Genomic DNA, 12,406 nt, shown 5'->3' with positions numbered 1-12,406 from the left:
CTATTTAAAGTGAGGTTTTTTTATCCACAAAAGCTTATGCGCTAATAAATCTGTTTATCTTTAAGGTGCTACTGGACCCCTTGTTGTTTTGGTGTTTAAACGTGGTTTTTGATTCCTGCTCCAACCTCTGGCCTATGAGCATATAATATACCCATGGGATCATTCTAACCAAAGTACTGAGGAACTCTGGAGCCTTTGTATGTCCTTGATCCTTTGCAGATGGATTTATGAATTGGATATGGTAAAAAGACTGTTCTAGCACCAGATGTCTGCTGACTCGCTCACCTGTGGTATAAGCAACACAGCCCTTGCTTGAGTGGTTTTGTTCTTTCCTCTCCAAATGTCAAAGCCTGTTCCCATTGAACTCAATAGCAAAACGTCTGATTTCAATGGGAACAGGATTTGGCCCCAAGAGATCAGAGAATGTGACTTTGATCAATTGCTTATCTGTCCAGATACAGTTCTCATACATGTTCTGCCAGGCTGATTTTGATTGCCCCTCGTGTATGTCATGCTGAGGAAAATAAAACAAGTTGGGCTGTAGTTCTATCAAGATGTACATGACGCATACAGTTCTATGCCTGTTTTCTATCAAAGACAGATGATAGATCTTTGCTTTCCTAGAGCTGGGCAGAGAGCAATTTAGGTCTTGTCTACACTGCCACTTTACAGTGCTGAAACTTTCTCGCTCTGGGGTGTGAAAAAACACACCCCTGAGCCATGCAAGTTTCAGTGCTATAAAGTGGTAGTATAGACAGTGCACCAGCGCTGATAGCTGTGCTTCCCATGCTGGTAGCTACTCCCCTTGTGGGGGTGGGGGTTGTTTTTACAGCAGTGGGAGAGTTCTCTACCAGCACTGGTGCCACAACTACACAGCCACATTGCACCACTTTAATGTTGGTAGTGAACATATACCCTTAGATAAAAGCAAGCTGGCAGAAGCTTAGTGTAGACAAAGGAGGTACTGTGTATGTTAAGGGAAAGTGGGGCAATTGTCCTTCCTATCCTTTCATTTAAGAAGTTTTCAGTTTGGGGGGGCTGCTGGATCCTTAAGGACACCTGGAGTACAGGTGGCACTAGGGGCCCAAAGCATCATTTTACAACTGCATCTGTTAAACAGGCAGGGTTTCACTTTTTGGTCACCTAGGAGATAAGCTCTTTAAGGCTAGGACTATTATTTACACAGACATGAGCTTGGAACAAAGGCTAGGGCTACAGTCCTTGCCCACCTATTTTTCTATTTATAGGAGAAATATAGAACTGACAGATGAAGTGGGCTAGCTGCCTTTAGTCCATGTCCCTCCCCCCCCCCCCCCAAAAAAAAAACCCCCACAAAAACTATTTAACAGCTATTTATAGGATGGGTGAAGTAGGCAGCTACAAATGGGAAGGGGAACTGGATAAGCCTTTCTGTGACAGGAGAAAACGTGCAATGTGCATTTGCCAAGATGCAGATACAAATTGACATCCTATTGCCCCACGTGGTTCTGACAGCTCAAAACAGCAGGAAACCACTTCTACTCCATGCAGCACTGGGTGCAGCTCTCAAATTCTGTATTTAGCAGTTTATGCTATGCTGCTGAAAAACATTAATAAAGTCAGTCTGACATTCAATGAAGAGGGCAGTTTTGCCTGACATTTAAGTAGATTTTTTACAGCTATTACAAGGCTCCACCTTGACAGTGTTGAATGTAGCACTTTGAATTAAAAATGAATCAACTCTTGCATTCAAACTAATGGTTACATCGAAACATCAGGAAAATATATTGAAGAAATAGTATTTAAGACCAGATAAGGGGAAAGAATAGAGAAAAGGTGAAGTAGAATGCTGCGATTCAGAAAAAGGTAACTATAGAATGGTCAGTCATTCTGTTCAGTAGACCATGTATTTTATTAATTACCACAGGTTTTTGATCTAATCCAATACTTGCAGTATAAAATACACACAATGTCTTAATGCTCAAGTAGGAACATCTTTCAACCTAAAGTAAGTTTATATTTCAGCGAAAATAAGATGCTGTCTTCCTCTGGCATGAAAATCAAAAGGAGAAGCTGTGACAAGGGTATTATGCAGCTAATGTTTCAAAATTAATTTATTAATACAAAAATGTTTGTAAGATATACACAGTTTGAGTTAAAGACATAGCAAATAAAATACTCTGTGGGCTCTAAGGCACCCCTGTAGTCTTGCTATGACAGGTCTGTTATCTTGGGATACTTTATACAAAGAATGAGGAATGAAGCACTGATTACAGAATACCTGAGGTATTGTCAAAGTGATGTACATGGAAATCAATGTGCAGTCTGTAAAGTAAAAATCAATGTGACAATTCAAGATCACCAAGTACACTCAACACATTATGCCACAGCAGGAGCAGTGATTCTAGCTCCACTTATGAAAGGCACATGCAGCAAAAGAGGTGTTAAACAATGGGGGGAAATGAAAAGCTTTGCCTAATAGTCAGAGATATGCATAAAGCCCACTTCACAGTGCCTGGGAAAACAAAATCCAGATTTCCCCTTCAACAGTCAATAAAATGTTTAGAAAAATCTGAGTGTAGGTGGAAGATCACACTTGAACTAGTCTACCAAGATGATTAAAATCCATAATCTACTATGCTCAGAAGATAGTTTTTTTTTTTTTTTTTGAAGCTGGATATTTTCCCTATAGCAACCAATTAGTTTCCTCATCTTGTATGTGCGAGGTGTGAAGGAGCAGTAACTTAGAAAACATGTAGGAAACTGATGTGTATACTTCTGCAGCCTTGTTACACAGGGCACGTACTTATTTTTCCTACTTACAAGCTTTTTGAAAGACCATGGAAGTAAGTCTAAACTGAAAATTCAGTCACTGCCCTTTACACCCTATACTTGAAGACAAACTTAAGATATGAATGCATGTATGTTATCAACTATCCATTTCCAAAATTAATACCCCTTAACTTCAGTAGATTCACATACTTCCACTACCTTTTTATGCAAATATATTTTTACAGTTTACCACTACATTAAAAAAACCTCATATTATGCCCTGTTAACAAACAGAAGTAATGTAATTTACAAAAAGACTAATAGTAAACCCTTAACCAAAAACTTGTAAATCTACAGAAATACATTTAAAAGATAAATCACATCTTTACAAGAGAACTCAAGTTTAGCGACGCCACAACTCCCCTCCTCCCCACAAAATACTTGAATTTTACAATGGGCCAGGCCATTAGATTACTTACATACTTGGAAACACTGTGCTAGATACAAAGAATCTAGCACAGCTCTAACAGGAGCTGTGCCAGCACCACCATTCAAGAGGGTTGCAAGTTTGCCCAATCAAATCAAGTGGTCGAGTAGCCGCCAATAAAATCCACTTGCCAGAGCAGTCTCAGGGTATTCAGACATTCTTCCTACGTCAACTCATAATGAAGCTGCAGCTAGTACTTTACCTTTGCTGACACTGTACCTAACAATAGCACCCAAGATGCTATGCAATACCATTCATATACTTTTACTTTGCACAAATTTAAAAAGCAGATCCGCAAGATGTTAGCACAAAGAAATCATAATCTAAGAAAAAATCTGAAGTGCTTAAGGCAATTCCTCATCTCCATATTCTATTTACAAAAAAAGGAGACTGTTAGCAGCAAAAATCCAGCACTTGTGCATTAACTACTGTAGAGTAACTTCAAACTTTAAGGGCAAAATAACCCATACATTATTCTTTAGAACAGCTATATCTTTCATATCAAAATAAGCCTCGTGCAGCATAAGTCACAGTACTAAATACTTCAGCTTGTTTCAAACTAAGATACCATAATAGTTTGGGGGGGAGAGGGGGGGGGAGAAGGGGAGATTTCAATTGTCTACATCTTGTAGATAATCTAGTGTGCCTTGCAGGTTTCCTTACAATTTGCTAAATAAAATATGTTCAAGTAAATTATGTATCTGCATTCAATTTTTGGGTTTGGCTCAATGGTTACTGTTTTTTCCCCCTTATGTGTTTACTTTGTGTAAAAGTAAGTGTATGCTACAAGTTAAGGAAAACTTAGCAGGAACTGTAGCTAACTATCCCATATTGAAAAGTTAGAGATGGACAGATAGGAACAGAAACTAACCTTTATTACCATCAACTTAAGAGTCTCAAAATAGAAACAAAGCTTACACCTCCCTTCGAAATCACAATTTTGAGCCCCATCCTGCATGCCTCACTCCCTCAATTCACTGGACATTCATGAATGCTCACATTGCTGCATTAAGAACCTGATTCTCCAAAAATGAAGGTAATTAGGATGATGGCTTTACTAAGACAACATGGACTGTCCCAGAGTATGACAATAAGCTGATTCAGATGTTATTGAGCTCATTTAGCACAAAACCATTCACCAATCATTTGGCATTGTTTTCAGTTTTGTACATTTAAATTGGACAAGAAATGCAGCAAAGGAGAGAAAACATACTGGAAGCTGTTTTCTTCCTCTCCCCCCACAAAAAAGATTTGTATAACCATATTATAAAGCCTGAAAAATAAGCCATGAGAAAATGTTCAATTCATATATGGAACTGAATACCAAAAAAGGTAAGAAACTGAGGATAAGCTGATTAAAAAGGAGTAGCAAATGCTGTGCAACACCACTGGAGATCATGGGCCAAATTCAACTATGTATTTAATCTGTTTTATACATCTGATTTTGCCTGTGATCTCCAAAGTTGTTGCATGAGATTTCTTCACTCTACTTTCCTTCAAGAGGAAGACCTGAAGTGCTCCTAAACTTAGATGAAGGTCTCCATTTCCAGGGGCTGAATGTGCAGAGTGCAAATCGTCCCCTCCCCATATCCCCCAGTTCAACTCCCAAGAAGGGAGGCATTTCACCAGAGCCACCAGCATTATGCTCGTAGAAAAGTCTTAGTGTGACTGTGCACCATAAGAGACCTTTAATTATAGAACTAAAATCGGTCACAATATTGTCCATCATCTGCAGGTCATTTTGTGGGACCCCTGACTAGAATAGGAAGGGAAATTGATTAAAAGTGGCTAAGAGATTTAACACTAGTACAAAACTTTGAGACTTTAATACTAAAATGTTTTCTTAGTTCTCTCCATTAACATGAATAATTTTGCTACTATATGCAAAGGTTTGCTGCTAAGGATATTCTCTACAAGATCTTCAATTAGCAACTGGTTGCCTCAATAGGGAGAAGTACATGGAGAGCAGACATCCATATGAAATTGCTGTGGGAGGGGTCTGAATCTGTTCCATTTATAAAACAAAATCCCTTATACTGAAGAGTGATTCTGTTGTTTGTTAAAAACTTTGAGTGCAGCATATGTCTCTCCCAGAGCAGCATAAGAACCATAAACAGATTTTATAAAAAGCAATCTAGATTAGCAATCTTTACAAAGGAGTACAAACCATTAAAGTGAGAGGAGGAGGAGGAGGGCTGGTGCAGTGGTCTAGTAACAGTTTCAGGGGACAAATCCAGGGCTGGAAAAAGTAGACACATTCAGTCCCATTAAAGGGGTGAGAGGAGGAAACTCAGCATTGTTTAGTGACCACCTCTAGTCAGCACAACCAGAATTATTTCATTCTGGAGATCGCAGGCAGTAAGGAAAGAGTTGCTTGGGGAGCCTTTCAGATGGGACAGTGCATTTAAAAGGTAAGAGCTTGAGGGGGGTTCAGAACTAAAAAAAATTCAGCGCTTTCAAAGATACACAAAGTGGTCCTACCCATTTAAATTATGCTCTTGTATTTTTAAGCTCCTAATAGCTTTCCAGTTTTGTAATCTCATTCCATTTAGACAACGTTTTGCTAGTGAGTAGTTCTTACTATTCACCATCTACTTGTGTTAGAAGTGATACAGGTGGGGTTCAGCAGTAAGTGATGTGCTGCCCAGTCTACCTTTAGAGATATTCATATGCCTTGCTTTTTTGAAAGGAGCAAGAGTGCATATAGTAGATGAAGTACGATAAACTGATCTGCTACATTAATGTGCATGAATACTATGCAATTTAGTGAAATTAGTGGTACTATTTCTTCATTAAAATGAATGTAATGTCATAAGTGCAACATAGCCCAACACTCATTCTATCTACTAAGCTTTATCTTAGCTGCATTCTTGAAGTCTTAAAACACCTCCTCACCACCATCTTTGCATGTTTACACACTTCAAACTCATTAGAAAACTTTAAATTATATAAATCTGGTTGAAACAGGACAAAAATCTTATTTAAACAGCATATTAAAAACAAGACACTTAAATATAGAAAGCATGGAAGCACTAAAGCCTACCCGTACTCCAAGCTGGATGCTTAAAAAAGTAATCGAATATAGCTGAAAGCTTATTAAGGGTAACATTGGGGAAAGTGCGCTATTATGCATATCTCCCCAATAATCTAAGTAGAGGGCTCACACAGTAAAGATCAGGAATGCTCTGAAAACACTGGTGTAAAATTGATGTGAAGTCTTAATTTTCACTGAAGTGATGCAGGATTACTGAGCTCGTGTTCTAACTATGAATAGCCTATAAAAGGATACTCAGCACTGTGCCCATTTAGATAACTAAAGACCACCACAAAACAATGCACTATTTATTCAACTAATACCAGAGGGTAGCCAACCTGTGTCAATCACATTAGCTACTCTAGGAGAACATCTCAAGTCTCAAACTTGCATCATGCCATATCTGTATGTGGAAATTTGAGGGACTGGTTTCTTCAGAGGGTCACATATTTAAAGCTTCCATTGAGGACCTCAAAACGGACTCCTTTTCAGGATGAGGAAACAAGGAGTGAAAAAGTGAGTAGTAGTAAGTGCTTTTCAAACTAAGATCATACCTGCCATGTGCCGTTATACTGAAATGATCAAGTATCTAATACAATCAAATTCAGTCTAATATACAAGCGCATAGCTACAGCTCCTGACTTCCCCATCCAAAACATCAAAAAAAGTCAGACTCGCTTTCTATCTGGCTCTCTGGATTCACAGTACATTTCTGCTAATGCTTCAGCCCAGAACCTTTGCACTATTGGTGCCCAGGCCTTAAAGCAGCAGTGGGTAGCAAAGCCAGTTAATCCATTGCTCACAAGCTCCTGTGAATAGCAGCTGCACAGAAAAACCCACTCAGAAACAGGAGTATAGCATCTAAAGAGACATTATTGGGTAACATTGGTTAGGCTGCTAGCTGAACCACTCAATCCATTTTCACTCTTCTGGAGCATTTTCACAGCACTCGGCACCTGCAGTCCAGTAGTCAATGCAAGTCCGCCACACCAGACCTAGAAGATAAACCATTACACAAAGCTACAATGAGTCAATGTTTCAAAGCCAGTAAAATCCATTTCCCCCCTCCACACACATTTTCAAATGCAAAATTAAAGATGAACTTTACATCCTAAAACTACAGTTGTCCCTTTCAGGAGACACCCACTTCCTACTCTTCAGTCAATGTACTGGATGGGGAATTCTACTCAAAATAACCTTCAAGTGTCTATGAGAGGCACTGCCTAGTACACAGTGATGTCCTGATGAAGATTGTCAGAGGGGACAGGGAGTTAAAGCATAGAAATCAGAAATGATTTCCTTCAGGGATTTAAGGAAAAACGACCCAGTAAGTGGGATAAAATACAACATGGTTTTACCAAAGGTAGATTGTACCAGACCAACCAGATCTCTAAGATATTGATTTTTCAGACAAACGAAATTCAGTAGATCTACTCTACCTGGATTTCAATAAGGTATTTGACAGAGAGTTTCATGTGGGAGAAGATGGGGATTGATACGATAATTGAAAGGTGGGTATGGAACAGGTTAAAGAATCATGACAACAGGTGATACAGAAAGGTGACCTGTCAGACTGGGGGAAGGTTACTAGCAATGTTCTTCAGGGATCTGTTTTGGGACCAATCTTATTTAACATTTTCATTAATGACCTTGACACAAAGTGGATGAGCACTAATAAAAAGGTTGCCCATGCGATCTTAATTTTGCCCCTTTGTGCATCTACCCTGTGTACTGAATAATGCAGAGGCCCTAAAAGAAAAAGGGATAATACACCTCTACCGTGATATAACATGGTAAAGCAGCGGGGAGCCCTGGGCCCTTTAAAACACCACCCGAGCCCCGCTGCTGGAGCCCCAGCAGCTGGGCTTGGGCAGTGATTTAAAGGGCCCGGGGCTCCCTGTAGCAGCTGGAGCACTGGGCCCTTTAAATCACCACTGGGGAAGCTGGTCCAGTCTGGCATGCCGAACCGCTCTTGCCCGTACATCGTACCTGATCGTACCTCTGGACAGAACGTGGTGAGATTTTTTTTGGCTCCCAAGGACCGCATTATATCAGGGTAGAGGTATATATTGAGAGACTGTGCATATGCATTAGGATATGAAGGGGAAGAATTTAAGGATGCCTGTGCAACCTCACTTCTGTTATTTCTTACCTTGAGTGTTTGACTGCAACCTAAATGTTTTTGTAATGCCCTTCTTTTAAAAAAAAAAAAAATATATATATATATATATAAATATAAATATAAATATAAATATAAATAAAAAGGAGTGAACAAATGTTAGTGTGCAACTAACTCCCCTTCCTAGCCCCCCACAAAATCCCACAACACATTCTGAGCAGGGTTTGAATCTTCAATATTGCATCACAGATAGCAACCCTGTCCTGTAGCTCAAGAGGTAGGAATCCCAGAGGAAGGGTTGACCAAAGTCCAGGTGCTTGATGTGGGAAGCCCAGACAAGTCCAGCTGTGTCCCTTTACATGATGCGAGTTGGAACTGCTGCCCTATGTGGTTCCCCCAGCCTGTCTCCTCTCCCACTACTACTCAGGGATGCTCAGCCGGTCTCCTCTCCCACTACTGCTACTCTGCCAGCTCCTAGAAGTGTGCTCTGCTGCCCAAACTAGATACCTAGCATGCTGGGTTATTTTGGCAGGCAAGAAGGGAAACGGTGATTTTTAAGCTTTTGTTGAGATATAAACTTAACAGATTTCCCCTGCTGCACAACGAAGGGCTACCACAAACAAAAGAGGAGAGCTTCTCAAAGAAAATGCTCACAAGAATCCCATATGCCAAGTGTTAGGCAACCAAAACAGAGGTCAAAACGTATCAGTGCTAAAAATACAAGTAAAGTTAATTGGGTACTGACCATGAAACCTGGTAGTAGTGGTTGGGTAAATTTTGTTTTGAAGGTGTATAACAATTGCTTTGAACTTGCATTATAAAATGAGAGCTGACCTGAAAGAGAAAAGCAGGTTTTAAAAATTGCTAACATCAAGTTTCATATATATATATACACACATAAGAAGATATAAATCCAAAACTGGTCTGAACAATGAAGGACCAGAGCCCCAGAAGAGGATACAAAGTGACAGGTACCACTCAGGCAGTCAGCATACTGCAAATGTCAGCAAGAAATGTGTTACTCTTCATTCCTGGAATTTGGAGCAGTATGATATGGGTTTTATATGTGTAGTTCATAAGTTCTTATACCTGCTATTGTCAGGAGTTGCTTCGATAAGTTGGTACTTGATCAAAAAGCCATCTCTTATGAAGTTAAAGGAATTTCAACTAGTGCCATATAGTCCACTTCCTTATTTCAGCAAACAATCAAATACTACCCTCTTTACAGAGCTGTGTGTTAGCCTGGTTACCTTATTGCATAGAAAAGGTCACCACCACCTGTGAGTGGCCAAAGAGTACAGTACAGATCTAAGAACAGCAGCTGTCCAAAATATCTGTGGCAGCATTGCAAAGTAAGGGCTGAGAAGGCAATGCAAGTCAGTTCACAGAACTTGCAACGAAAGAGAAAGCCCAGGTAACCTCTACGTTTAGTTTTACTCTAGTGGCAGTTTCCATAGTACTTGTTGTCTAGACAGTATTTTAAAAAAGTTTTATTTTATTCCTCTTTCCATTTGAGAAATAGCTAAAGTCATCTTTTGGTTAATCCAAGTTCATCAGGGTATCTGAAAATGGGACAACTACTGGAAGACAAACAGTGATTTACAACATATTACCATTAAACCACTGCTTTTCTGTTCATAACCCTTCAACTACTTATTTATCATCAAGTAAGTTGTGAGGGGTAGGACAAGGTGTATGTCTATTTCTTAGTTCCATATTTGCTGAATGTTTTCACCATTTTTCAGAAGTCTCCCCTCACACATTATATCCAGACTTTTTAAAATCTGAGATACAGAAAAATGTCCAGTGTTCATAACTCTGGTTTTCAAATGGAGCCAAGTAATTTGACAGTTATGTACAGTACCTTCACGTCTCTCTCAATATGGTCTCCCTCCTCACCATGAAAAGGCAGATTAGTGTTGCTCCTAGGTTGAATCCTAATGTATTTCCACAACATTTACAGTATTACATACTTTTGCAATTTGGTAGTACCCAGCCATTACTAAATTTCAATCTATGAAGTCCACAATAATATAAAGTTACCTCCATCAAAGTCACAGTACACTCCTATTCTGTCCGGAACAGTCATATCTAGGGCTTTGGCTTTATTATTGTGCTTTGCAGCAAAGGTGGTTTGTAGCCAGTTGTTGACATGGATACACCAGCTTGTGTTAGTCTTTCCCAGTTGATCAAATTTTCCCAGATTTTTATACGCTACTCCCACACTGTAGGATTTGCAGTCCTTCTGGGCTCTCACCTCCCAGTAGTGCTGTCCACTTTCAATAGCAGTGTCTCCTGTAACAGATCACAGATGTAGGGTTTTTTTGGTTTTATAGACTTCCCACTGGGCAAAACAATGAAGCATACTCAAGAAATAATTGCTAGGTAAAGACTTAGATGTTGTAGACAGTGAGCCTTGTGGAAACAGACCAAAATCCCATAAATTTAAGACTATTAGAAACCTTGTGTATATTCATCACATTCAGTTAAGGTGGAACAGAGAGGCTTTTTCTGCTCTCTACCGAAGACAGGTAATTTAACAGAATGCTGTATTTAACAAAAAAAGTGCCCCTTGATGCTATCACAGTTGGCACATTAGAAAATGTCATTAAGCAGAAGTATTTTAGCTATCTTTTGGATAACCTTACAATAAAAGACTACTTCTCAAATGCTAGAATTTCCTGCATACATAAGTATCTTCAGTCCCTGAATGAGCACAAGGACCTCTGCACAGATCTAAAAAGGAGAATCTAGAGTACAGATCCCCCAGCCTGGGCTCAGACTGGGAAGTCATTGTCAGAAAAACCTTGGGATTACAAGCTACAAATTCTCTCCTGATGGAAACCCAGATCTACAGTAACTCCTCACTTACTGTCCTCCCGCTTAACGTTGTTTCGAAGTTATGTTGCTGCTCCGTTAGGGAACATACTTGTTTAAAGTTGTGCAATGCTCCCTTATAACGTCGTTTGGCTGACTTTACAAGGGAGCATTGCACGAGTTCCTCTTCTCCGCCTCCTCCCCCTCCCTGCGCTTCTCTCCAGCCGGCTTTGAAGGGGAAAGCACCGCTTCTCTCCGGCCGCTGGCTGCGCGGCTGCCCCTGCTCCTGCTCCTCCTGAGTCCTCCGGCCCATGCTCGCAGGGCCGCATTCCGAAAGGGGCTTTAGAGCTGCAGGCCAGGGCCCTGCAGCCCCTGCGTTCCAGGTGGCCCTGCCTGCGGGGAGGAGGGGGGGCAGCTCCCAGAATCACGGCCATGGGGGCGGTGCCGTGCTGCACAGAACCACCTGCACATTCCCTTCACCAAACAGAAGTTGCCCCTCCAGCCTGCCCCAGCCTCCTCCCGCATCCCCACCCTGAGCGCCCTCCCACACCTTAACTCCATCCCAGACCCTGCACCCCCAGCCCTGAGCCCCTGAGGTAAGCCAGGGGCACCTCCCCACCACAATACAGTACTGTACAGTATATAATGCCTTTTGTCTGCCCCAAAAAAGTTTTCCTTAGAACCTAACCCCCTGCATTTACATTAAATCTTATGGGAAAACTGGATTTGTTTAACATTGTTTCACTTAAAGTTGCATTTTTCAGGAACATAACTACGTTAAGTGAGGAGTTACTGTATCTACCCTTGCTCAACACTAAGTAAGCATTAAAGCAAAACATTCACCCTACCCAACACGGTGTATGATTCACCAGTAAAGCGATCTCTGCTGCCCCTTATCGATGGAGACCTCGAACTAACAGAAGTCCTCTTTGGAGATGGTGTGCCACTTCTATAAAACAAGAAACAAAATAATTTGCACGCCAGTATGGGGACGTTTATAGACCAGTCAAATAATTGACAGGAAGTTTTATTTCTCTTGCAGGATACAGATTAGTTTATGTGAGTCATGCCTGAAGTGTTAAGTGCTTGTGTTACAATTTCAAGTGGCATGCTGGACCAGCCATTAGCTGCACTATAAACTCTTCTATATAGAAATGAGCTAGTGATCATGCACAAGAAGGGCTGACTGAGAGGAAAG

The 12,406-nt window shown here is 40.6% G+C and overlaps 1 protein-coding gene across 6 annotated transcripts in view; it reads right to left on the bottom strand.

Annotated features, from left to right (window-relative positions):
* Window positions 1-2,066: 2,066 nt before the first annotated feature.
* FSD1L (fibronectin type III and SPRY domain containing 1 like) overlaps window positions 2,067-12,406 on the bottom strand; it is a 60,706-nt gene continuing 50,366 nt past the window's right edge. For 4 of the 6 annotated variants that reach the window (XM_005283464.4, XM_042861052.2, XM_042861054.2 and 1 more), the window contains 4 exons: window positions 12,057-12,157; window positions 10,435-10,686; window positions 9,137-9,225; window positions 2,067-7,267 (listed from right to left, as the gene is read on the bottom strand). In XM_005283464.4, coding sequence (XP_005283521.2) covers window positions 7,145-7,267; window positions 9,137-9,225; window positions 10,435-10,686; window positions 12,057-12,157 — 565 coding nt within the window. In that variant the 3' untranslated portion in view covers window positions 2,067-7,144. The remainder of the gene's footprint in view (window positions 7,268-9,136; window positions 9,226-10,434; window positions 10,687-12,056; window positions 12,158-12,406) is intronic. The other 2 variants (XM_005283465.5, XM_005283466.4) reach the window with 1 other exon arrangement.

Source organism: Chrysemys picta, chromosome 6 (genome assembly GCF_011386835.1).
Source record: "Chrysemys picta bellii isolate R12L10 chromosome 6, ASM1138683v2, whole genome shotgun sequence".
Taxonomy (NCBI): domain Eukaryota; kingdom Metazoa; phylum Chordata; order Testudines; family Emydidae; genus Chrysemys; species Chrysemys picta.
The sequence above is the reverse complement of the archived record's forward strand: the minus strand, read 5'-3'. Positions and strand labels throughout refer to the sequence as shown.